The sequence below is a fragment of the Clarias gariepinus genome, chromosome 14, assembly GCF_024256425.1.
Source record: "Clarias gariepinus isolate MV-2021 ecotype Netherlands chromosome 14, CGAR_prim_01v2, whole genome shotgun sequence".
Taxonomy (NCBI): Eukaryota; Metazoa; Chordata; class Actinopteri; order Siluriformes; family Clariidae; genus Clarias; species Clarias gariepinus.
In genome coordinates, this window is record NC_071113.1 from 15,949,679 (window position 1) to 15,975,411 (window position 25,733).

General features: G+C 38.6%; 1 protein-coding gene across 2 annotated transcripts in view; it reads left to right on the plus strand.

Annotated features, from left to right (window-relative positions):
* Nucleotides 1–5,170: 5,170 nt before the first annotated feature.
* The window catches only part of gabrz (gamma-aminobutyric acid type A receptor subunit zeta), a 37,344-nt gene continuing 16,781 nt past the window's right edge, over nucleotides 5,171–25,733 (plus strand). Inside the window, exons 1-3 of one of the 2 annotated variants that reach the window (XM_053512057.1) lie at nucleotides 5,171–5,295; nucleotides 5,506–5,613; nucleotides 23,336–23,413. In XM_053512057.1, the coding sequence (XP_053368032.1) occupies nucleotides 23,361–23,413 (53 nt within the window). In that variant the 5' untranslated portion in view covers nucleotides 5,171–5,295; nucleotides 5,506–5,613; nucleotides 23,336–23,360. The remainder of the gene's footprint in view (nucleotides 5,296–5,505; nucleotides 5,614–23,335; nucleotides 23,414–25,733) is intronic. The other variant, XM_053512058.1, reaches the window with a different exon arrangement.

Below are 25,733 nucleotides of genomic sequence, written 5' to 3' on the forward strand. Positions count from 1 at the left end.
AGATACACAGTATACAGAATGGAGAAAAAATAAAAGTAAATGACAACCCTCAAACTTGTTTAATAATTTATTATCACGTAAATTTTGTAATGAAAACCCTTTTGCAAGGGAGCACACACTCACTGTTTGAGATTTGTCCATAACCAGTAATATATCTTCATACTTGATATTGCAGCCTGCTAATTTACACGGCCCATTCATTATAACAGTACAGTAAATAGCAATTATGCAATCATACACAGTTTATAGATTGTAAAGATAGTTTGGTATGATTTAAAACAATAATTTCATAACAATATCACAAGAATTTTGATTTTGATAAATTAATGTTACACATGGAACATCGTCCTCCAGGCTCGGGACTTTGATTTCTAAATAAAATAAAAAAATTTACTTTTATCTGAAAAGTGGACCTTGGACCACTGAGCAAAGGTCCAGCTTGTTTTTCTTTAGCCCAAAAACAAAACAACATTCCTCGTGAACCAAGGTGCTACATACATGCAACATAAATTAACAGAAACTAACTGTCTAACTAGGATACCTAATTAGCTGACGATCTAAGACAAACTTTACTATACAAAAGACAACACAAGACAACATAAAGTGCATGTGCAAATGTGCAAATAAGAGCAGCAGCATGACACCATGACACAATGCAATATATTGAGATATACTGTGAAAGTGGGTTGAGGTAGTGCAAGTTAATGACATAATAGATAAAAAACAGTAAACATTCCTTGTAATTAGCAGCAGCGATGAAAAAGACACCTTGTCCAAATAGCAGCTTATAATATAAATATTGTGCAAAAAAAAATTTTAGGTTGGTGTTGAAATTTGCTAAATAGTTATAGATCAGTGTGTGTGCGTGTCTGTTTATCGGCCCAGTTCCATTTTATTAAAGTGAATGTTTATCTGAGCGCGGGTGTGTCTAGTAAATAATCACCTTCTGGACAACCACAGTACAGTATATTGTATTGAACAAGACAGAGAGATACATGGCATTCATACAGTCAGAATAGTCTTCTTCTTTTTCAGCTGCTTTCATTAGGGGTTGCCACAGTGGGCCATTTGTCTCCATCTAATTCTGTCGAACACATCTCCCCTTATCACACCAACCTGCATGTCCTCCCTCACCACATCCATAAACCTTGGGCCTTCCTCTTTTTCTCTTTCCTGGCAGTTCCATCTGCAACATTCTCCATATTCCATTCATACTGTCTGATTAGTAATTTACTCGAACTTAAAATGAACATTTGTAATATTTAGATTTTCATGAGCTGTAAGCAATACTCATTGAAATTAACAAAAAAGGCCTATGTATAACTTTTTATGTTTATGGGATTTTTTTTAGATTGCATTGATCCCAAGCCCACCATGGAAGTCTCCAAACTCCACAGGTCCCAATCTGACCACCATTCATGTGATGCCTGATCCACATAGGCTCCAGCCCACAACATACGAACAAACAAACGATCCCCTGCCAATATCCTGGTGCTAGCACACCCCCAGAGGTCCACAGCCCGAGGGGCCAGAACTGCCATGGTGGCAAAAAGGGAACCAAAAACCTCATGGCAGATTGGTGTGTATATACACAATATAAAAATATAGAGCCATCTTTGTCTAAGATCTGGTGAATGTGTATTAACATTTCAGGCATGCATGATTACTGGTAATAGTTGTCATGTATCATTTCCTCTCTCTTATACTGTGTATAAGTGCTGCTTTAAGAGTAATGTTTTTCACACATAACTGTCTTAGTTCTCATTTTCATCTCTGAAAGAAAAGTAGGAGAGAAATCTTTTTAATCTTTTTTTATATCACATCTCATTAAAATGTTTGTCATGGATATTTGCCCACAAAGTGTTTGAGTCATCATATAAAAAGCTAGGAATACAGAAATGTGGTACATAGGGTTTGGATGTCTGTCTCTCCTACAGAGACACACCATATAGAGTCCTGTAGAAGACTTACTGTACTATGACAGACTGTCTTCCTTGCAAACAGTGGGAACAGTGGCTGACTAATGCTGAACTGGGAACCAGGGGCCCTTGTGACAGTATTTTGTAGCTTTACTATCAGGCTCCTATGAATATCTCCCCAATTTATAAACCAAACATCTTGGTGCGCCTACTCTGAATCTTCCTTACATAAGGTCCTAAGCTGTTCATCTCTGAAAATGTCCATGTGGCTGGAAGCGAGACCATATGGTGTCCTCTTGCTTTCTCACCACACAGCAGTGGCCTTCACTTTCAGAATGCCAGCTTCTGCTGTGTTGATGTCCTCTATCAAAAGAGCATCAGGGAGTAGCAGGGGCACAACTAATGTTTTTTTTTTTTTCACCACAGGCCACTTTACACAGCCTGCAGCACAAATACTACCTTCTTCCAGTAGTGGATACTGTGAGTGGGCGTTATTTGAGTGCAGAGCTTATGACAGACTGCTTTAAAAGCATTGTGTGTGCCTACACTGTGAGAGACTGGCCTTGCCTGGCTGATATGATTGCTATGTGGGAGAGTGCTGTGGGAGTTGATTGATGCTGCCCTACCTGGATATTAGGAAGAAAGAAATTAAGAATTTGTTGTCTGAATTTTCTTTTTCTTTCTTTCTTTCTTTCTTTCTTTCTTTCTTTCTTTCTTTCTTTGATAAAATACAAATATAGCTTCGTGATTGTTTTTTTCCCATGGTACATCTACTTTTCACATTGAATCGGTAGCCCTTAAGCTTTTGTCTCTAGGTCTGTTTGTGTGGAGGTTAAATGTCCTTCCTGTGCTTGGTGGGTTTCTTCTTGTGCTTGGTGGGGGTACCCCGGTTTCTTCTTATAGTTCAAAGTCATGCAGATTATGCTATTTGGCCAAATTGCCCATAGTATGTGAATGAATGTGTGAGTGTGTGTGCTTGTACTCTGCGACGGATTGTGTCCAGTGTGTACCCCACCTTGTCCCCTGGGATAGCTTCCAGGCCTGTAAAAGATACACAGTATACAGCATAGAGAGAAAAAAAGTAAATGACAACCCTCAAACTTGTTTAATAATTTATTATCACGTAAATATTGTGATGAAAACCCTTTAGCAAGGGGGAACACACCAACTGTTTGAGATTTGTCCATAACCAGTAATATATCTTCATACTTGATATTGCAGCCTGCTAATTTAGACGACCCATTCATTATAACAGTACAGTAAATAGCAATTATGCTGATGATTGCAATCATACACAGTTTATAGACCATTATAGTTTGGTATGATTTAAAACAATAATTTTATAACAATATCACAATAATTTTCATTAAGGCTTTTTTTTTTTTCTAGCTCCATAAATTAATGTTACACATGGAACATTTTTGTATTGATAGAGAAAAACACTTAAGTCTCTTCCTTAATAAAATTTATAATAATAATAATAATAATAATAATAATATTAATAATAATAATAATAATAATAATAATAATAATAATATACGTTAAATCCATAATATTTTCTATAATAGAATTTAAATTATAGGACCTTTTGGGAAAATGCTGCATGTCTCTAGATGGCACTGTGGCTGTGCAGAAATATTTTCCTTTTCAGACAAAATTCTGGTTGTGATATGTACATATTGCATGAAGCATATTTTTCATAAAAATACTGAAAGTGTCATCTTTCTCTCTGTCATTTGCTATTCTCAAAGAAATCCACCTTATACGTAAACACATCATGAAATAGTCAATCTAGTCTATTCTTAGGTACGCTAAGAAACAGAGAGTAAAGAAAACAAAAAAGTTTGAGTTTTTAAGCAAACATAAAGGAAATGTATACATTTTTTATCCCCCATTCCTGACTGTATTTATTTATTTATTTATTTATTTATTCTTTAAGTCTCAGTGCAGACAGGTCACACAGTTGCCTTGCATCCCAGGGTCAGGGGTTGGCATCCAGCCTTCTGGTCTGTTTGTGTGGATCCTGTTCTCCCCATGTTTGTTGAGTTTCCTCCAGGTAGTTTGGTTTCCTCCTATAGTACAATGGCATGGAAATTGCCAGTAGTTTATAAACGATTGTGCGAGTGTGTGTGCTTGTGCTCTGTGAAGGATTGGCACCCTGTCCATGAAGTACCCGGCGTAATGCCCTTAGTCTCCTCCAGAAAACTTTGGGCATGTTGTGGAGTATACCCTGGACAGGGTGCCAGTCAATTGCAGGGCACACACACACATACACACACTAACATACAAGTTCAGAATACCCAGAGGAAACCCACTAAGTGCATGGAGAATATGCAAATTCCATGCACACAGACCTGAAGCATGACTCTCAATCGGACCCTCACCCTCGGAAGTACAAGGTGACAGTGCTAACCACTAAGCCACTGTGCCACCCTCCCACGACCCTGTACAGGATCAGCGGTATAGAGAATAAGTTAGTATATATGTGTGTGTGTAAATATATTCTGTATATATTCAAAAGCCAACTTAATAGAATGATCTTGGTGTGAATAAAGGTGTATTAATGAATAAGCAGTATATAATTTGTCATGTACAAGCTAGAGTTTTACTATCATGAAACAATAAGTCAACAATAAGTTTGTATAAGTCATATTGCAGACAGCTAAGTGTTAATTGCCTAATTACAAAAATTTAATTAGAGTTTAATATAAAGATTGTTTTCACTTGAATGATTTGTTTTGACTGATTATCATCCAACTAAAAGAACTGTCTTCTTTAAATTTTGTATCACCTTTTCAGTAGCCAGTTAGTTATTTAGATTGGTTCTTGTATTTAGGAGTTGGTCCACACAGGTGGTATAGGGTGGCAGCTGGCACTGTGTTGCCTGAAAACATTACTATCTTATTGGGATTGATCAAAAGACATACATACTGTAGTTAGCCCATGAGAATCTATAGATCAGCCTAGTCATAGTGAACACTAGATTTTGTCTTGTGATAATCACCATCACCAATCATCATGACTCATGCCATGGCATAATATTTTCTGGAATGTTAAGAAGATGATTCAGTAAGAAATATTTTGTTGTTTTATCTTCCTAAAATGACTGGAATCGAACATTATAACTGCAGTACTCTGACAAAGTAGCCTATGCAGTAGTTTGGGATGTAGCCCTAGCCCACCTCTACTATTTTTAGACTGCTGTATGGCACCCTACATTAGTATGCATTAGAGTGCCATTGGTACAATGTTGTCTTGCTATACTCTTCAGTAGATATTGTACGATCGTCTGTATGTGTTACTGTAGATAGATTATTATGTCTGTTCTGACTTTAGTACTGGAATATACAGTTGTGTTTCACACACTCTGTAGCAGGTTAGTATGCGGTGGAGTATCTGAGCGCGAGCTCAGCGCACGCGGATTTTAACTTCAAACGAAACGCGAGCTGTATTTTCTACCAACCTGATTGTTTAGCTTTTATATAAGACTTCAAGCTGTTTACTGTATTTTAAAAGGAAATCAAATGAAATGCTGTTTTAAAGGAAATATATATATACATACATATATTTTCCTTTAAAAATATAGATGAGTGAAGCGAATGACGCACTGAGGCTGCATAGATGAGCGCTCCGTTCTGCGCCACGGCTCCGGTTCTTCAGTTTGGACATGCACGCGCGTGAACGACTTTAAAATGTAAGTACAGTAGGAAGCTTATGCACTGCATTTCACTTTGTGCTTTCACTCGGTGTATTAGTTTTACGCTTATCAGAGATCTGATTGGTCTTTAACCCCTTCAAGACTGTTGATAGTCATTTTTCTTAATGAAATGAGTCTTGTTTCTGCAATACTCCCTCAAGTTTAGTAAACTATTGATCTTAAGCACAGCCAGGAGTCAATAAACGTTACTAATATTGTGATCGATTACAGGGCTCACGTCTTATATAACATTTTATGTAACGATGCAAATCTTCACGTGCGACTGCGTGCGTTTGCGCAAACATGGCTTGGGGTATTTAAAGGATTTCCTTTCCTCGAGGGACTTTTTCTGAGTTTTTAACAGACGAGGAAAGGAGACAACAGGTGCAGCCAAAACATTGACACTCAGCAACCAGGATGAGAAAGTATCATCAAAGCACCATGCTTACAGTAATTTAACGTTTAATTGTAATCTCTGTTTATCTTGTTTTTCTTACACAGGGCACAAAACTGAATGAAATATTTCTCTTTCATTTACTAAAAACCCAGTTGCCAAAATTAGAGCCCAGCTAATCAAAAGCATTTTTACCACCTTGTACAACATCCTTCTAACTTAGCTACATTGATAGATTACATGTGAGTTTTCATAGCTGCCTTATTATTATTATTATTATTATTAATACTTAATTATTATTATTATTATTATTATTATTAGTCTTGCTTGCAAAGCATCACTTGTTATGATCTTGCAGGCTTATTATTTTATTATTATTATTTAAAAAATTCTTTTACCATATAAACTTTGGAGCGTACCCAGTTCCGTACCGTTTGTTGTATACCCATGAAAGAGGTGTCAAAGCTTATTCTGGAATGGGGTGCTATGACTTTTTTAAGTGGGGGACAATTTACAGCCAAAAGAAATCCATAGACTTAACTTTATGACAAACGTTGGCGGATTCTAGCGCAGACCAGATTTAAAGAGGCTTGCAAGCTTTTTCAGAACATACCTGGGATGCAAGGGGTGCCAAAAAATTGCCCTATTGACATATTATAGTGAAGTTACTGTACTCCCCATTGAAACAGGAGTGCTCAAAGTTGCATTCCCTGCTATGGTAACTTCATATAGGAACATCTACTGTATTTGGATCCTTCATTTTACTCAAGCAACCAAACAGTCTTTCAGCATCAATGTGAAGCTACAGTATTAAGCCATGCCCTAGCGGCCAGGTTGAAGCACCTTAGCGCTGTCATTATAAAAGGCCCACAGGCCCAAGTTTTGCCATTGGCAAGCACCAGACACTTTTTCTTTAGAAAATTGACCTATCTACAGTAATTATTATTGTTTAACAAATAACATATCAACAATGTAGAGATAATTTAGTCACGCTGTCACAAAGCTGGTTTATCAGTATGAGTAGCTCGGTTTTAAACTAACTTCTGAGCTAAATTTTAAATCAGGGTAGATTTGCGTACGTTTCAGGCTCTGAAATTTGAAAATATTTTCACATCCAGTTGTCAATTGAAATAGTAGTTAACTCTAGCTGTACTTCTAAACTTTAAAAACATAAGCATGGATATCCTCAAGCTTCACAGAATACTTCCCCAGTTTGGTGTTGGTAGAGATATTGTGGATGCTCCTGAAATAATACCCGTGTCATGTGGTGTGAGTCAGACCTTGGCTTTTGTCTGCCTTGCTTTAGGGTTGCACGAGCAGAATAAAGCTAACAAACATTGTTTGTCTGAGACTTATTTTATTATATTTAACACCGGGCCCATAAATAAATCAGCTTATGCCCTAAAACTAAATGTACTACTTTGAGTTTGTGTGATGTTACATCACAGGAAACTCGCCAAAAAAAAAAGTTGTACACTAATATTTCATTGGACCTCCATTTGCTATGGTCATGGCATAATTTTGATTAGCTTATGCACTGTCATAGCATTTATTTTCATCATAGAGTCACAAATTTTTCCCAAAATCTTGTATTGATGCTGTAAGAGCTGGACCACTGTGTAAAGCCTTCTCAAGCACATCCCAAATATACTGTACTAAATGAGGTTGAAGCAAACATATATTGTAAGTCACTCTACAGGGTGGGCCATTTATATGGATCCACCTTAATAAAATGGGAATGGTTGGTGATATTAACTACCTGTTTGTGGCACATAAGTATATGTGAGGGGGAAAACTTTTCAAGATGGGTGGAGACAATGGTGGCCATTTTGAAGTTGGCATTTTGGATCCAACTTCTGATTTTTCAATAGGAAGAGGGTCATGTGACACATCAGACTTATTGGGAATTTCACAAGAAAACCAATGGTGTGCTTGGTTTTAACATAACTTTATTCTTTCATGAGTTATTTACAAGTTTCTGACCACTTATAAAGCATTTATTAGCAGTTTACATACTAATAACACGTGAGGAGCGGATAGAAATTGTGTGTTGATGTCTGGTGAACGCAGTAACCGGGTCATTGCAGCAGACTTCAAATTGGCCACCATGGTCACCACCTATCTTGAAAAGCTTCCCCCCTCACATATACTAATGTGCCACAAACAGGAAGTTAATATCACCAACGATTCATATAAATGGCCCACTCTGTAGATAAAAGTGTCTGCCAAATGCCTAAATGCAAATGGTTAAGGTTGGGACTCCTTAACCAATGGAAAAACCTAGTCATTCAGTATATCCAGGTTATCAGCTGACCTCATTTTTTGGGCACATAACATTGCTTAACCTACACCTGACGAACAGAAGCAACCTACAGTCTTGTACAGTACATTAGGCACTAGGTATCAGGGGTAAATCTGGACTCATCCCACCACATGCCCTTTTTTTTCCGATTAGTGTCACTTATAAGTTTGTTTTAAGGCTACATGGCGGTTTCCCTTGATCTGTTTCCCTTGAGATTCACATTATGCTCTTACTTTTACTATTAAACAAAGCCACAAGCCATTTTACAAAGTGTTAAGTGTTTAAGTAGTCTTCCATCACAATCATTCAAGATGTTTTTCCAACCACATTTCTTTCACAAAGATGATAGTTTAGCACTATCCTTCCAGGTTTTAATAATGCATTTTTTATTTCTTAACCCAATTTTAGTAGTTTTAACAATCTACTTACACTGTAAAAATAAAAAGGCCACATCAACATAAAAAAGTTTAGCAACACAGAATTTTTAAGTTTACTTAACTTTTAGAGAAAATTGCAGGCCAAACAAAATATTTCACATTGCTGTTTAGTTAACACAACATGTTCATTTAAGTTCAAAGTTAAGTCCAATTCAATTAAATTTTACTAAATTAGTTGTATAGCGCTTTTAACAATTGTCATTGTCGCCTAAATAACAATTGCCTAAATGTCAAAAGTATTTAGGTTTGTCTGAAGTGTGAATGTGTATGAATCAAAATGATAAGACTGTCCCTGATGAGAAAGACTGTCCCTGATGAGAGTCCCTGACTGGCCCCGAGGGCGATGGCGACAGTCGCAAGAAAAAACTCCCTGAGATGGTAATAGGTAGACACCTTGAGAGGAACCAGACTCAACAGGGAACCCATCCTCATTTGGGTGAAACAGGTAGCAGGGAGTGATCTGCATCATACCGTGTAAGACTGGAAGTTCAGTATAACAAGAGATGTGTTTAAAATGTAGTCGAGTTCATTCCTGGAGGCTCAGGTAGACTGTGGAAAACTCCAGTCCTGAACTATCGAGCGACTGACCTTAGAGAACAACTGTCAGCATTAGCTGAGGACAGGACCGTGGGAAAGTGGAACTGTCCCTAAACACTACACGCATCCCAGGCAGACCATGCGGGCATCCATGCGACGAGATATCCAACCAGAAGCAGGACACCAGGGCGAGTCAGACAGCAGGGCAGAGGGGGTTGGATCACTGGCAGCTCAGGAGCGACATGTATAGCTTGACAGAAAGACAGGTAGAGGGAAAAAGAGAGAGAGGAGACGAGAGCGGAAAGGAGAGCGCAGAAGAGAAGGAGAGATGGCAGTTACAGTAGGTACAGTATGGTCACAGTTAGGGGTGGGCGATATAAGCAAAATCTTCTATCATGGTAGAAGCAATTTTCTACCTCGATAACGATATATATCACAATGTAGCAATTTGTATCAAACACAAAGAAACTGTTTTACATAATGTAATTTTATTTAAACTGTAAATTGCTGAGGTTACTTTGGCCATATTTGTTTGGATGCTTGGATTTCAGATGATAGAAAAGGTTTGACGTGTTTCCACCACTTGTTAAAACAGTGCACTTGCGTACCTTGCAAATCACGTTCATCTCATTAGTATCACTTTTCTTATACCCAAACCAATTCCACACCACAGACGATGCACCTTTTATGTCACATGTAAGCAAACTCACTGCTGCTGCACCGTCTTCTTCCATTGTCGAAGTGTATGTGAAGCCAAACACATCAAAAGTGGGACGAAACTGTGGCACCCGATTGAACCAAATATCTGCGCGGCCCTGTGGACAGCACAGCGCGACTATCTGGATAGCGCAGATATGATCTGGTTTATTCGCGCAGCCGATGGATCGCACAGTGCAGACCAACTTGAGCAGTGCCACTCGAATCACAAAACTGTGCGACCCACTGTTTTTTTATTTAAAAACAATTTAAAATATCAGGAGTGTGTAATATTGTTTCCACCTTGCCATGCTTGGTTTGTACGTGTGCATCTATCAGCATCGCGCAGGTTTGTGATTCGAGCAGCACTGCTCAAGTTGGACCGCGCTGCGCGATCCACCGGGTCTGGATATTTGGTCTGCCCATGCCGGCTCAATCGGGTGCACAGTTTCGTGAGTGATCAATGAGAGTGGAGAAGACAGCATCTAAACATACCAGTTCACCATAATACTCTATGTCCATGAATCCACTATATCTGCTCCTTTACTTAAGGCAAATCTCCGTTTAAAAATGCATGGCTAAATAAGTAGGTTTTTAGCCTGGTCCTATAAACTGAGACTGTGTCCCAGTCCCGAACATTAATTGGAAGACTATTCCATAACTTTGGGGCTTTGTAAAGATCTGCCTCCTGCTGTAGTTTTAATAGTACGTGGTACTGACAAGCAGCCTGCATCCTTTGATCTAAGTAGGCGTGGTGGATCGTAAGACACTAGACACTACAGTTCACTCAGATACTGTGGCGCGAAACCATTTAATGCTTTATACGTCAATAGTAGTATTTTAAAATCGATGTGAAATTTCACAGGGTGCAGATGCAGGGTGAAATACAGGGGATTTATTCAGCAAACTCGAAACACAAGAACTCAATAACCAAAAAGAAAACAAAGACATGCCACTTTCGGCGTTACCCTTCTTGGGTCGGGGACTCCCCCAGTATGGGTCTGCAGGCAGGCGAACCACAGCTCGGCAAGATGTCCACTTAGAGCTCCGTTGCTCTCTCGCTTGCCCTTGTCACTGTCCTGCAGACGTCGTTTACTCCTGGGGGGGAAGGGAACAGAGTCATAAGCATACAAACATAGAACAAAACACGCAGGTGCACAACAGTGAACAGACAAAGGGCTACGGGCTTTGTTGGTTTATATAGAGACACACAGGGGAATTGCCGGTGGGCGGGTCGACCCGGTGGTCGCAGTGCCGGGCGATCCGGCCGAGCTTGATGGAAATCTGTTATGAGTTCCTTACTTATAATGTCTCGGGCCGGGACCCAGCTTCGTTCCTCCAAGCCGTACCTCTCCCAATCCACTAAGTATTGGAGGGAGCCCCCTTTCCTCCGGGAGTCTAGTAATTCTCTCACTCTGAACGCGGGGGCGCCCGCTATTTCCACAGCCCCGGGGATCGAATGTTCTGCGACACCTCCGTCTAGGGGTCCTCCAATCACTGGTCTGAGGAGAGAAATGTGAAAGACAGGGTGAATTTTCATATGGCGTGGGAGCTGTAATTTAAATGTGACAGGGTTTATTTGCATGAGAATGGGTAAGGGACCAATGTATTTGGGGGTGAGTTTTCGATTCGGGAGGTGAAGGTGAAGGGCCCGTGTCGAGAGCCATACCCGATCCACTACCTGGAGCGGTGGACTTTCCCTCTGTCGTCTATCGGCATATTTCTTAAACCTACGAACTGCTTGGGAGATCTTGGTGTGTGCGTCCTTCCATACTTTTTCCGCTCGTTTAAACCACTCATCCACCATAGGGATATTGGTGGAAGTGGCATCCCAGGCACAGAGTGGTGGCTGATGCCCAAGCACATACTGAAACAGCATCATTGGTTGTGCGCGGGTTGTGACCGTGTCATTTGGGCTATCTCCGAATCGAGGTCCCACATTATCGGAGCCACCACAAGTGTCGCAGGCAGAATGGTTTTCGGATCCGGATTTAGATCCGGCGTCAGATAATAGCGGGACAACGCAGCCGCTTTCTTATTACGGGAGCCGGGGCGTTTACCAGTCTATATGCTATTACGTTATATTGAAAATGTCCGGATGTCATGCTAAACGCAGTCTTCCATTCATCGCCCTTACGAACACGAAAAAGATTGTACGCGCTGCGTAGGTCGAGTTTAGTGAATATAGAGGCGCCTTGGAGTTGGTCGATTGCGGCCGGTACGAGGGGCAGTGGGTGCTTGTATTTTACTGTTATTGCGTTTAGGCCGCGATAATCAATACAGGGCCTAAGACTCCCCCCCCCTTCTTTCTTTTTGATGAAAAAAAATCCTGCCGAAGGTGGTGACGTGGACCCACTGATGAGCCCCTGCTGAAGAGCCTCACTCACGTATTCCTCCATGGCACGGGTTTCCACCAAGGACAATGGATAAATGCGCGAGCAGGGCAGTGTTTTCCCTGGCAGGAGCTCAATCGCGTAGTCCCACGAACGGTGGGGGTGGAGGTCATGCTGCGGCCCTAACACTAAACACATCTTGAAATGTCTGATACTCTGATGATACAGTGACTGAGGTTAGGGCGCTTGGACTCTCGATGGTGGTTGTTTGGACCTTCAATGTTGATGGTGTACAGAATTTAGCGCATTGTGGTGCCCAGGAAGTGATGCGTGATTGTGCCCAAGCGATTGTGCCCAATGAGATAAAGTTCCCAGCCTACCCGGAATCTATTAGGGGAAACACAGACATAGTGAGATTATTATAGGACAAAGAGGCAGGCAGGCAGGCAGAAGGAGTGATGAGTGTGAAGAGGTGTGTGTGATTACATGTAACAAGGGACATGTAACAAGGGACAGTAACAAGAGACAGTTGCTGACTGTGCGCTCCCCCCCAGACATAACACAACAACAGTACAGACATAACCCTGATGTCATTCTTCTTTGCCTCTCCTGGGCCGAGAGGCGGGACGTGTTGATGTCCATCAGTTCCCGATGGCTCCCTTCGCGCGGCTCGTTGGGGGGTTTGCCGAGGCTGTCGTGGCGGCTGTGATCTGATCTTGCCATGGGCCCCCGCGGATTAAGGTGCCTTCGTTGGCCGCGGAGGTGCTGATCCAACTTGATAGCCAGGCTGATGCACTCGTCCAGTGCCAGGCCGGTATCGCAACAGGTTAGTTCTAGGTGCAGTTCTGGCTGTAGCCCGCCTCGGAACCTGGCCAACAAGCTTTTGTCGCACCAGCCACTCTCCGCGGCTAAAATGCGGAATTTCACAGCATAATCCGCGACGGTTTGGTTGCCCTGCTTCAGCCTCAGCAGTTGTTGTTCCCCCGATTTCCCGTGGTCTGTGTGATCGAAAACTGCGTGTAGAAACTGGTCATAGTCCGCCGTGATGATCCCGCCGGCACTCCACACCCATCGCGGGACCTGTGAGCTGCTGTGTGATGAAGCTGCTTTTCTTCCGTTCTGCTAGCTCCGGATAGTCGGCCAGATACAGCTCGCAGGCCAGGAGGAATTGCTTGCAGCCCTCCGGATTCCCCGCATTTCTTTCCGGGAGGGGGGGGGGTGTTTTGGGGGGAGCGGCGCGTGGCAGGGAGTGTGCGGAGCGCGGCCGTGGAGAGGGGGTGTGGGTCCACTTAAATGTAAGGCGTTCTGATCTACCATGAGTGCCATGTCATTCACTGCCCGTGCCAACCCATCAATTTGTCCCTGTCAGCTTTTTATGTAGTCCAGTGTGCGGGCTTCTTCCCCAGGCAGTGGTGTTCCTGCTGCATCTAAAAAGGTCTGTTCATCTGTCATATTTGTCATGTTTCCAGAGACGGCAGATGCAGATGCAGGGTTAAATACAGGGGATTTATTCAGCAAACTTGAAACACAAGAACTCAATAACCAAAAAGAAAACAAAGACACGCCCATCTAGGCGTTACCCTTCTTAGGTCGGGGACTCCCCCGGTATGGGTCTGCAGGCAGGTGAACCACAGCTCGGCAAGATGTCCACTTAGAGCTCCGTTGCTCTTTCGCTTGCCCTTGTCACTGTCCTGCAGACGCCGTGTACATCTGGGGGGAAGGGAACAGAGTCATAAGCATACAAACATAGAACAAAACACGCAGGTATACAACAGTGAACAGACATAGGGCTACGGGCTCGGCTGGTTTATATAGAGACACACAGAGGTAAACACAGATGAACTTGACTTAGTGCTAATACAGACCCTGGGGAACAATTACACACGTAGACACACTAGGGGGAGACAAAGGGACGGCTCAGTAATCCGGTGACCCAGATCTTTTTCCCCCGACTGAGGTGGTATAGCTGTTACACTGATGGAACAGAAAGGCCATTTAAAGTTACAGAGTGATCAAAAGCTTGTGCTTGTGTTCCTATGACTAGGACTTTAGTCTTATCAGGATTAAGCAGAAGTAAGTTAACTAACATCCAATCTCTTATGTCCTGCACACATTGCTCAACTTTAGTAAACTGGTTTTTCTCTCCAGGTTTTGCTGAGACGTATAACTGTGTGTCATCAGCATAACAATAAAAAACTAATATTCAATTCAATTCAATTTTATTTATATAGCGCTTTTAACAATGGTCATTGTCCCAAAGCAGCTTCACAAAAAAAAAAAAATTAAAGATTTTTTTTTTTTTTTTTAGAAAAGTAAATATTTGGAAGTGTGTATGTGTGAGAAAAATGTGTCTAGATAATAATGAAATGAATGAATGATAAATGAAATGTCTCTGATGAGCAAGCCAAGGGTGACGGCGACAGTGGCAAGGAAAAACTCCCTGAGATGGCAATAGGAAGAAACCTTGAGAGGAACCAGACTCAACAGGGAACCCATCCTCATCTGGGTGATAACAGATAGAAATAACATCAAGTGTGTTGTGCAGGTGAAAGTTCAATATATCAGAAGTTGTGTAGATTCAGTTCAGCAGTAGGTGCAGAGGGCAGATGGGGTCAGGATTACTGAAAGCACAGGAGCAGGATGTGTAGCTCCAGCCATCATAAAGCAGAATCTAGCTGGAGCAGGTCCTTCTCAAGATGCCTTAGAAACCTCGCAGGGTTGGCCTTTGTCTACTGAAGCTGGCACAATCTCCAGATGTCTCAGGATGGGTAGAAAAATACAGAAAAGATGGAGAGAATTAGCGTAGTTGCCATTCAGGATAGGTGTACTGGAGTATGAGGTTATGGGATGAGTTACGCGTATGCCAGATTAAAGAGATGCGTCTTGAGCCTACTTTTAAATTGGGAAACCGTGTCTGCGCCCCGAACAGTGTCTGGAAGGCTATTCCAAAGCTTTGGAGCCAAATATGAAAATGCCCTGCCCCCTTTTGTAGATTTTAAAATTCTGGGAATTACCAAAAGTCCGGAGTTTTGTGATCTTAAGGGACGTGGTGGATTATAGCGTATCAAAAGACTGGTTAGGTATGTGGGAGCTAAACCATTTAAAGCCTTGTATGTAAGTAGTACTATTTTGTAATTAATTCTAAATTGAACAGGTAGCCAGTGCAGGGATGATAATATAGGTGTTATATGATCATATTTTCTGGATCTAGTGAGAACCCTGGCGGCTGCATTTTGGACTAACTGTAGCTTGTTTATTGAGGATGCAGGACAACCACCTAGTAATGCATTACAATAGTCCAGTCTGGAGGTCATGAATGCATGAACTAGCTTTTCTGCATCAGATACGGATAGGATACTCCTAAGTTTGGCAATATTTCTAAGATGGAAAAAGGCTGTTTTTGTAATGTTGGAAATATGATTTTCAAAAGACAAGTTACTGTCTAATATCACGCCCAGGTCTTTTACTGTTGAGCTAGTAGTAACAGTTCATCCTTCTAAACGCAGGCTGAATTGTGAAAGCTGTTGTGTGCTGGTTTTCGGGCCGATGAGCAATATCTCTGTCTTATCTGAATTTAGTAAAAGAAAGTTATTGGTCATCCAATCTTTTATGTCCTGGACACACTCTGTTAATCTAGACAACTTGGGTATTTCATCTGGTTTTGTATTAATACCATGCTTACGAATGATGTTGCCCAGAGGAAGCATGTAAAGAGAAAAAAGCAGTGGGCCTAAAACTAAACCCTGTGAAACACCAAACTGCACTTGAGAACATGCAGAATAGTCACCATTTAAATCTACAAACTGATAGCGATCAATCAAATAGGATCTGAGCCACGAGAGGGCTGTTTTCTTAATTCCTACTACATTTCCTTACATCTGTGAAATAGAATACCATGATCAATGGTGTCAAAAGCTGCATTGAGTATAGTGACACTGTGACCCAGTGACCATGAAAAAAAAAAAAAAAAATATATATATATATATATATATATATATAATAGCTAAAATTATGTTTTAGTTAATTATTTTAGTTAATTTAGCATTTATAGCTAAACGAATCCTTGCTATAATAAATCCTTAAATTAAAATAATTAAAATACGTCTAAATGTCCGTGTGGCTGCAGTACTTCATATATACGTACTTTATTTTGTTAAAAGATGTCTCGTCCAATCTGTGATAAGAATTAACAAGCCAAAAAGGTAGGTGAGGTTTGCGAATGACATTCTTAATGCTGATTGGACGAGACATCTGCAGCAATAAGAATTTCATTTGCAAACAACACATACTGTAGGCATGTTGATTCTCACCCCTAATTGGACAAGACATCTGTCACTCAAAATACACAGGAAGTACTGCAGCCCCACCGACATTTAGATGTATTTTTATTTAAGGGTGCATTTCAGTATTTTCAGATTATATATTACTTTGGTCAACTAAGTTGTGTTAAATGTGCTTTAAAAATTATTCTGACTTCACTTGATAGTACTGCTTGTATGTCTTGAGTGACATATGTCTCATCCAATCAGCGATAAGAATTTAATTCGCAAACTATACCTACCTTTTCCGGTTTGAGTGAATTGTCATTGTGTTTTCTCATATGGTATTTTGTATCTGGATATGTTGTTGTGTTTTCTGATTTGATATATTGTTTTCGGTTTTGTTATTTTGTTTTCTGTGTTGTTATTGCTTTTGGTTTTGTTATTTTGTTTTAAACTTTTCAACCACCGTAGAGCAGAGACTTGACCAAACATCACTTCTAAAGCTGTTGCAGTCACCCAGGCCCTCAAGGACTACAGTACCCTACAACACCTCAGCAACTTCAACAGCTTGTTCATGCTACCGCAGTAGCTCCAAAAGGCTGTCACCCCTCTGACCAAATCCTCCACAGCAGAACGTTAATAAAAGAAATATAAGACAAAGAATAAGAGAAGTTAAAGATAAATAATTTTAAAAAATGCCTATTTATGATCAAATAAAAGATATCAATAAAATATATCATAAGGAGGATATAAGGATCTTATTTTAAGTAATGTTTAACTGATGCATTCACAAATTATCATGTCACAATAGCTTCATGTGATTAGATTTACATTCAATAGATCACCAGTTAATAAATCTTAATTCATTAATTTTATGCTGCATGTGTAATATACTAGAGAATACTACACACAAACAGAAATAGCAGGTGCATTTTTACATTAAAGCATGAGGAGCAGAGATATGCAAAGAAATATGTGTGAATGTGCGTTTCCTGGGAATGCAGGTCATTTGGTAGCACATCAATATATGTATAAAGTGTTGGAGTTACCATTTCTTAACTGATCTATAAGTACAGTGTAAACTGTGAGCATAACCAAATTGCGCCATAATAATTCATACTCTGTCATAGACAATATTGGAATTCTGTTAATCCAAACATTAGCCCCAAAACACCAGCAGTCATTTTCAGTGTTCTTAACAGAATAATGTTACTAAACTGCTTATGCTAATGTTAAACCACTGAATGTTATGTTAGCGTTAGCCACTGTCTGTATTAACATTTGCATTAAATAAACCAGGTATCTACTCAGTACAGTTTTTTTAAAAATAAGTTAACCGATATAACATTATGATATGAACATTAGTGCAACTTTGAAGCCAAACTAAAATGAAAATTTTTATAAGAATACCTATAACTTACCTAACCAAGAACTGTATTAAAACGCAACTAACCTGTAGCTGTTATGAACTAAGTTTTTTTTGAATGATCGTTAGGTAACTGCTCATGTGAATGTGTGTGTTGGGGTGGACAAGGGGCATTGTTAGGCCAAAGTCAGGTAAAAAAAAAAGTGGGGAAAAAGATAGATACGGTTATGAAAGTTTAGTTAGCTAGCCCCTGTAAATAAAGCTCAGCTTGTGTCTTGTATTGCCTTACATTATATTCCAGTCACAGAAGTGACTGGACTCTGGTTTCCTCCCACAGTCCAAAAACCTGCAGATTAGGCCAATTGGCATTCCCAAATTGCCTGTAGTGTATGAATTGAATGTGTGTATGTGTGTTTGTGCCCTGCAATGGATTGGCACCCTGTCCAGGGTGTACCCCGCCTCGTGCCTTAAGGCCCCTGGGATAGGCTCCAGGCCCCCTGCGACCCCGAATACAGGATAAAGCGGTATACACAATGAGTAGGTGATTAAGATATGACTAGCTAATTGAAGTTAACTGTTACCCCAAAAAACTTGACGTCACAATAAACAATAAATTTGACAACATTCAGCCAAATTCTGAAGGCGTTTTCAAAAATCATATAATCTTTTCAAACAACAAAACATTATATATATGTAATAAATCATGATGCACCCATTGAAAAAGCTGCGTTGGGGTTGGCTAGGACAGGGCAAATTAAGGTGGCCGGAAAGTAAAAAAAAGTCCCAGAGTTCCACAAACACACAGTACTTTCATTTAGAGAGGTGCAAACTGTACCTCTCTGTCAATGCAGTGTATACTCAGACAAACTATCTGAAGTCACAGTGGACCTACAGGGTTGCCCAAGGCAGGGGTGCAGATCCACCTGGCATAGTCTGAGATGGCCTGCGTGGCACTCATCCAATTCAGTTCAGCCAGAGTAGGAGTAACATTGTATATTTTTAAATATACTCTATAGCTTTTTTTTTTCTTTAAAGAAATTGTTTTAAAGTAATGCATACTCTACAAAACATTTCTTTCGTACTTAGTTTTGGTTTTTATCCATACCTGAATTTATTAGTTTGTTTAGTACGTGTCTACAAGGTTTTCAAGAAAACAATGTTACATGTTGTCTTCACAAATTCAATGGTAAAATTTGGAGCAACAATAGAATATTATTTAATTTGACATTAATCTACTTGGAGATTTTACAGTGCAGCTGAATCATATTAATCACCTAAATATTATCCAATGTATGGCTCTTAACTATTTGCTTAGTTTAATCTAGGTGGTGATTGTTTTTGGCGGTACATAAACATTTAGTTTGAAAAACTCTTTAGATTTTTAAATGTAAAGAATCTTCTCAACAGCTAGTTACGCTGTATTTTTCTTTTTATATCTCAGATGTGGTTTCAGGAGCATTAATAATTTAATACTTTCTTCAGGGCATAAGTGAGTATATTATAAGGAATATCATAGGCTGCAAATAAACTGCAGAGGTAGTTAGATTTTTTTTAAATTCAGGCATTCATGCTGACCTAGATTCTCAGCTTCTGTCTTTCACATCATTTCTGTCAGGCTTATAAAGTAAGCCCAGAAATATAATAATATACAGGGAGGAAAGCTTGACAAAGTCAAACAAAGGTGCATTTTTATGTGAGGACATTTGGAAAAATAGCACATTTGTTAGTTTCGCCAATTAAACGTGACAGACAGAAAGAGCAAGCAGGTTAGTACAGTGTATCTGTGGCTCTATGTGGCTGAAAAGGTATAGAGAATCAGTGGTGCTTCTTGGTAACCAACCTGAACTCATGTATTGTCTTGGGGTAGTAGTGCCATCACAAAGCCTCTATTTCCTCAGAGACTTTTCTCTCAACTGTTACCCTAAATTGTAATTCCGGTTGTGCCCAACCTAAAGGCAGTCTGAGAGAGACTGTGCTGCATTACCAATGTCTTAGACATGCTATGGAATTGTATTAATATGTTTCAACCATATTAGATTTTAGGCCTGGGAAATAGCACTTGTTTCAGGTGACACAAGTGTGAAATCAGCGTAAAACTTCCATGTACCTATTAAAAAAAGACATACCACAACTCAGGCTTATATTTTTGTCATGAATTTTGGATTTGTATGCTTTAAATGTTTAGCCTCAAAATCTATATGTATTCTTAATTTTTAATTTTCTAAACTTTAATTAAATTGAATTTGACAAATTGAATTTGTTGCCTGAAATGACAAATAACTCTAAAGTCAGACATTCACTACCTACTTTTCCTGAGGTTGATTTGTATAAATCTGATGTGTCTTGCTAGAACATTTTGTGCTGCCATTTATTAATGTCTCTGCTTTTTTATGATTAGCTCCCTGCTGTCTCTGCACACTACATGGTGAACAATGATACCAGGCACCAAGAACTAGCAGTCTAAAAATAATAAATAAATAAATAAATAAATAAATACAAATTAAATTAAAAGCTCTGAAGTAAGCTATGAGGTGAGTGTGTGTGGGGGTGTGTGTGGAAAGGTTTGGTAAACAAGAAGTTTTTTCTCTGCTCTGAGGTATCTAGGAAATGGAGTGCTGCTAAATGGAATGTGCCAGGGTGTGTATACACAAATAGGAACGGCTGGTAATAGAACAATAGAAGAATAAATATTTTCAAATTCAAATTTAAATTCAAATTTTATTTGTCACATACACAGTCATACACAGTATGAAATGTAGTGAAATGCTTACACGACCGCCAGTGACCTTAAAAAGAGAATTAAAGCTTATAATAAGTAATAAATATCAATAGAAGAAATATGATAAATATAATATGATAAAAATAAAAAAATTAAACAGAAATAGAAACTGAAAATAGAAAATAGAAATAGAAATTTTATTTAAATACATGGGGTATCAGCTGTAGTAGATGGTGTTGTCCCATTGTGTATAATGTTTGTGATTTTAGAAGGTATAAACTATGAATACATTTACTTTTGACTACACAAAAGTGCATATCCCAATTTTACATGGGTTTTGTGGTATGAGATGATACAGGTAAAAGAATAAAGCGGGTGGAATGCATAAGACACTCACTTCTGGAAGTTGATAAGTTAGAAACAGGAAATATTGGAATAAGTAAAAGAATCTGAGCGACTTGGACAAGTCAAGTCACCCACAGATCATCTCCAAAATGGCAAGCTTTGGTTGGAGTTCAGTGATGTGCTGTTCAACTGAGTGTTGATGTGCTTGGGGTAAGGAGCTTCTGAACCTTGTTGCCTCCCCAATTCGCTGTCATTTCTGATTGTTGCATTATTTTTTCTGTTCCTGTGTGGCTAGCTGCCTAGTGTTTACTTTTTTTAATCTTCAGGCGACACGTCTCAAAATGTCAAACCCTGTTTCACAATGTCGGCTCTTTTTTTTTATTTTTTTTACACAGATCGCATTTTGTCTCTGTGACTACCTTACAGAGGTGGGAGCATGGGTGTGTTGCATGCTGGTAATAGAAGAGTGAGCAGAAAATCTGCAAAGTCACCTCAAAAATACAGTAAATTAAATGAGTTATTTATTAGATGTTTCTGAGTGATAGGTTAATAACTTTAACTTAATAATGTAAAAATCACCAAAACAGTTTGGACCATTCATTTGCACAGACACAATTTTTATATATTTTTTCCATTTGTACAACACCACAGTTAGTAATTTCAATCCAACACAAACTATATGGCCAACAAAAATGTGATCTCAAAGACTGTGGCATAGTTGTTGGTGCCAGACAGGATTGTCTGCGTATTTCAGAAACTCATGATCTCCTGGGATTGTCATGCACAACAAGCTCTGGAGGTTTAGACGCAGGTTACATGCTAATTGTGTTTCACTGGCTTTGTACATGCACAACAGTATCAAATTCTGTGCTTAGATTGAATCTAAGCAAGACACTTGAAGAGCTGGAGTGAAAACTTGCTTGTGGGTGGTCATTATCAGCAGTGGATTTCATTGCTGTGAAGGGTTTGAAAAACAGACTGGAGCAATTCATTCAGGCCTACTAACTAAATATTTTGCAACTATGTAGAAAAAAAACATGTATTGGCATATCTAATACCAATACATTATTTATATAGTTTTATTGTACTTTATTTATTTATAGATTTATATTAAAAAAAACATTTTATAAGAGAATGCAGTTGAACATCAAAGGTAGTGCTTAAAAAGTTAATCTAAATATTTTCACACTTCTGTGCTACAGAGTACTTCTGTAAAACTAGTAAATGAAGGTTTACAGAATAGTAGAATTTTTTAATGTGGAGTTTAAGTTCATTCTATTGACCGTTTATTTAAAAAGTAAACAATTACATAAACTGTGAGTGGAATAAGTAAAAATAGGGATAAGTAAAATAAGAAGCTGATTATTTTATTTGTGTGTATGTGCGTGCATGGGGGTGACTGCAAGGGGTCCCACAGGTTGTTATGGTTTCTTAGTGATATTTTAGATATGTTATGCTAGTATTTAGATCAAGCCGGTCTCAAAATGTATATTTGCTGATACTTCCTGAAAGCTTGTTGAATAGTTAAATTTTGTTTACCTTCCTTTTTGTTCTAACTTATGGCACTTACAACAAATGTCTAATGAAAACATGACTGATTATGGAAATCTACAGTCTCATCATGAACAAAATAATCAACTGTGCTACACAGCCTGTACCACGAAATAAAGGAACATTTATGGAATTATTTATTTATTTATTTATTTATTTATTTATTATTATGGAATGTATTTATGAAAAATACAAATATGGCAATTAACCTGAAAGAATGTGATGCTATTCACAACTAAGTGGATCCTGTTTTAATCAAGCACATCACTATTACTAACATTGGCAACATAACTTGTGACGTCAAGCCTATGTTAAGACATATGGTATGATCTTGATTATATGTGGGACCTCATGTTGAGTAACTGGGATATTATCAGTGAGTTTATGGAAATGTATAGCGATTCTCAAGTCCTAATCTTGCAATGTTGTCATATATAATATTACTCTGTGAATTATTATAAAGTGAAAACTATGCATTTGTAGAATATTGTTGGCAGGTTGTGACCTAAAAAAGGATTTAAACATACATTTTTATATGACAGGGAAAGCAATGTCAGAGCAGAAGGAATGTCATAATGTTTTGGCAGTAATGTAACACCATACTTTTAAATCTGTTAAAGGGTTTGGTGCTTTTTCATCTAAATTGCTGGGGTTACATCAGATTTGCTAATGAATGTATTGTATTATTTTACAGTATGTAGTCCAACCACAGTTATGCCCAAAACATCACAGTCATATACTGTTGCTCAAATTTCATTCTTTCACTCTCTCTTTCAGACAGACATTTTAGACTCCAGCAACCATGTGTTCATGCAGCCCCCTGGGCTTTGTCGTCTTCCTTCTTATTATTAGCAGGTAAGAAATTCTACTCTGACCTTCCTTGTTTAATTAGAATATATTGCTTTTAAACCTTAGTATTGTTCATGCAGCAATTCAAAAATAGATAGGCAAGAAAAACATTTTGTTTAAAAACTTTTTTCCTGTACATTTTTTAAAGTTCATTACATCTGTTTAATGTTTTAGGTTTTGGTTGCAGATTTACACAGTATGCGTCACAGTGCTAGCAGGAAACTGGAGGCAGATACGCATTTTTGTCAGCAGTTGATGATGCGAGCTAGCATGCTGACATGCTCTTTAAGTAAACAAGCAGGATATTGTTTAGCTTTACACAGTAAATGAAAGACCGGCTACAATAAATACCTATACATGCAGGATTTTACAAAAGGTGTTGCAGTGTTATGATGGAATTACAGCTAATCTGTGAAGACTTTATGGGGGAGCTTGAATTTTTGTACTGCAGTGTGAGTGCGTGTGGGTGCAGATGAAAATAACAGCCTTCACACAGTACCCCATTTCCTTTCTGACTGTTCAGTTTTATTCTCCTATGCAGAGGTGCAGAAACTAGAGCAATAACATTATTTAAAAATAGCCCAGAGGTATGATGCATTCATGTAGTTTGATTACAATGTGAGTTTAGGCAGATTAAGGTCAATAATATATGGCTTATTACTTACCATTAGAGTAATTTGATGAATACTTGACAACATGGTACTTGTCTGGGCAAAACTCAATCTGACCCTGCCATGGTAGCAATAGAAGCTCTGAAGTGTGCGCATTCTTTGAATGGCCCATTTTTTTCAAGTAGATCAAAGGGGATGTAGAGCGAGACAGAAGTGACAGTCGGCTTCACCATATGTTCCCATTCACTCCCATCTCTCCTGTTCACTCCTGTCTATCCTCCCTTGCCATAATCTCATGTAAACTATGCAAAAATTCTAATTCATCTGAGTAATTCTGCTGCTTGTCACATGACTAAGGTGATTACAAAAACGGCAATCATTGCAGTAATATTTACATATGTAAAATTTCATTCGTCATTCAATTTTCAAACAGCAAGAAAAAATAGTTTAATGCCATGTGCAACACTAAGTAAATTACCTAAAGAAATGCTTTATTATAGGACTCATAAAAATACAGTCTAGTCTTTTTTATTCAAGCCCCTGTGATTACTTTGGAATCACTTTGATCTATATCAGTGTTGATATCCTTTATTGTTTTTTTTTTTCTTTTTTTTTTTTGTCCAAAGTTAGCTTATATAATGTGTAAGCACAAGAAATTTTGTAGATATAAAATAATACATTATATTTTATTTAAAAAATGTCGAAAAAGCATGATAGTAAAAATTCTAACGTCTTTTAAAGAGGTTTTACATTTCTACCCAAAGTAGGGCTTCTTGGGTGCTGTGACAGATATTCAGAGGTCAGTATGACGGGAAGAAAGCTGCTTTTAAGGTATCGACAAAAGCTAAGTCATAGAAAGAACATTTATTTAAAACTTTTTTTTAACATTCAAAAAAGACTCTTTTCATACATCTTTATTTATTGCATGATTATTTTTTATAGCTAATAATTGTTCTTGCGCAAATGCAGTTCATTTTTAACTATGAGATGTTAATCAAAAACATATTGTACTTATTCTACTCTTATACAGACACATCATAGCATGTTTTACCCTTGTGCCGTGTTCAGATTTTGTACTCATTGATACTGTGATACTGTTAAGACAGAATTGACCTGTGTCACATCTTTGATTTTGAAATGTAGGATGAATATTAAAATTAAAATAAGCCAATGATACCAAGTTTTAGGGTGAAATGATGATTTGTCTTTTTTTTTAATGAAAACATTTTTGTGGGTCAGATTGACTGAACACAGCACAAGGGTTTAATTGTTTTATTAAAAACACAATTTCCATTGGTTCTCACTTCATAGGTAGTTTAAAGTATATCCCTTATCTGTTTTAACCACTTAGCATTCAGCATCACCAGTATACAGTACTAATCATCGACCTGAACACTTGTCATCATCTGCACCTGTTTCCTACTGGTTCATGCCTCAAGTTAGATAGTTTTTATACTTGAATGATTCATAGGTCACTGTGAGGCTCAACAAACAAAAAACATTACTGAACTGAAAATAAAAGGCAAAAACTTGCCAAAAAGACAGGCAAAAATTCTTTAGGATGCCTGGACTACCTATTTCTTAAAACTCCATAAAAACTTGCAAAAAAATCTGTCTCTATGGATGTAAAATATAAGGAAATAAATGGTGGCTAAGGCACAGTACTATGAATAGTGTAGAATTCCAATGCACTGTGATAGTGCAGCAAGGAGTGC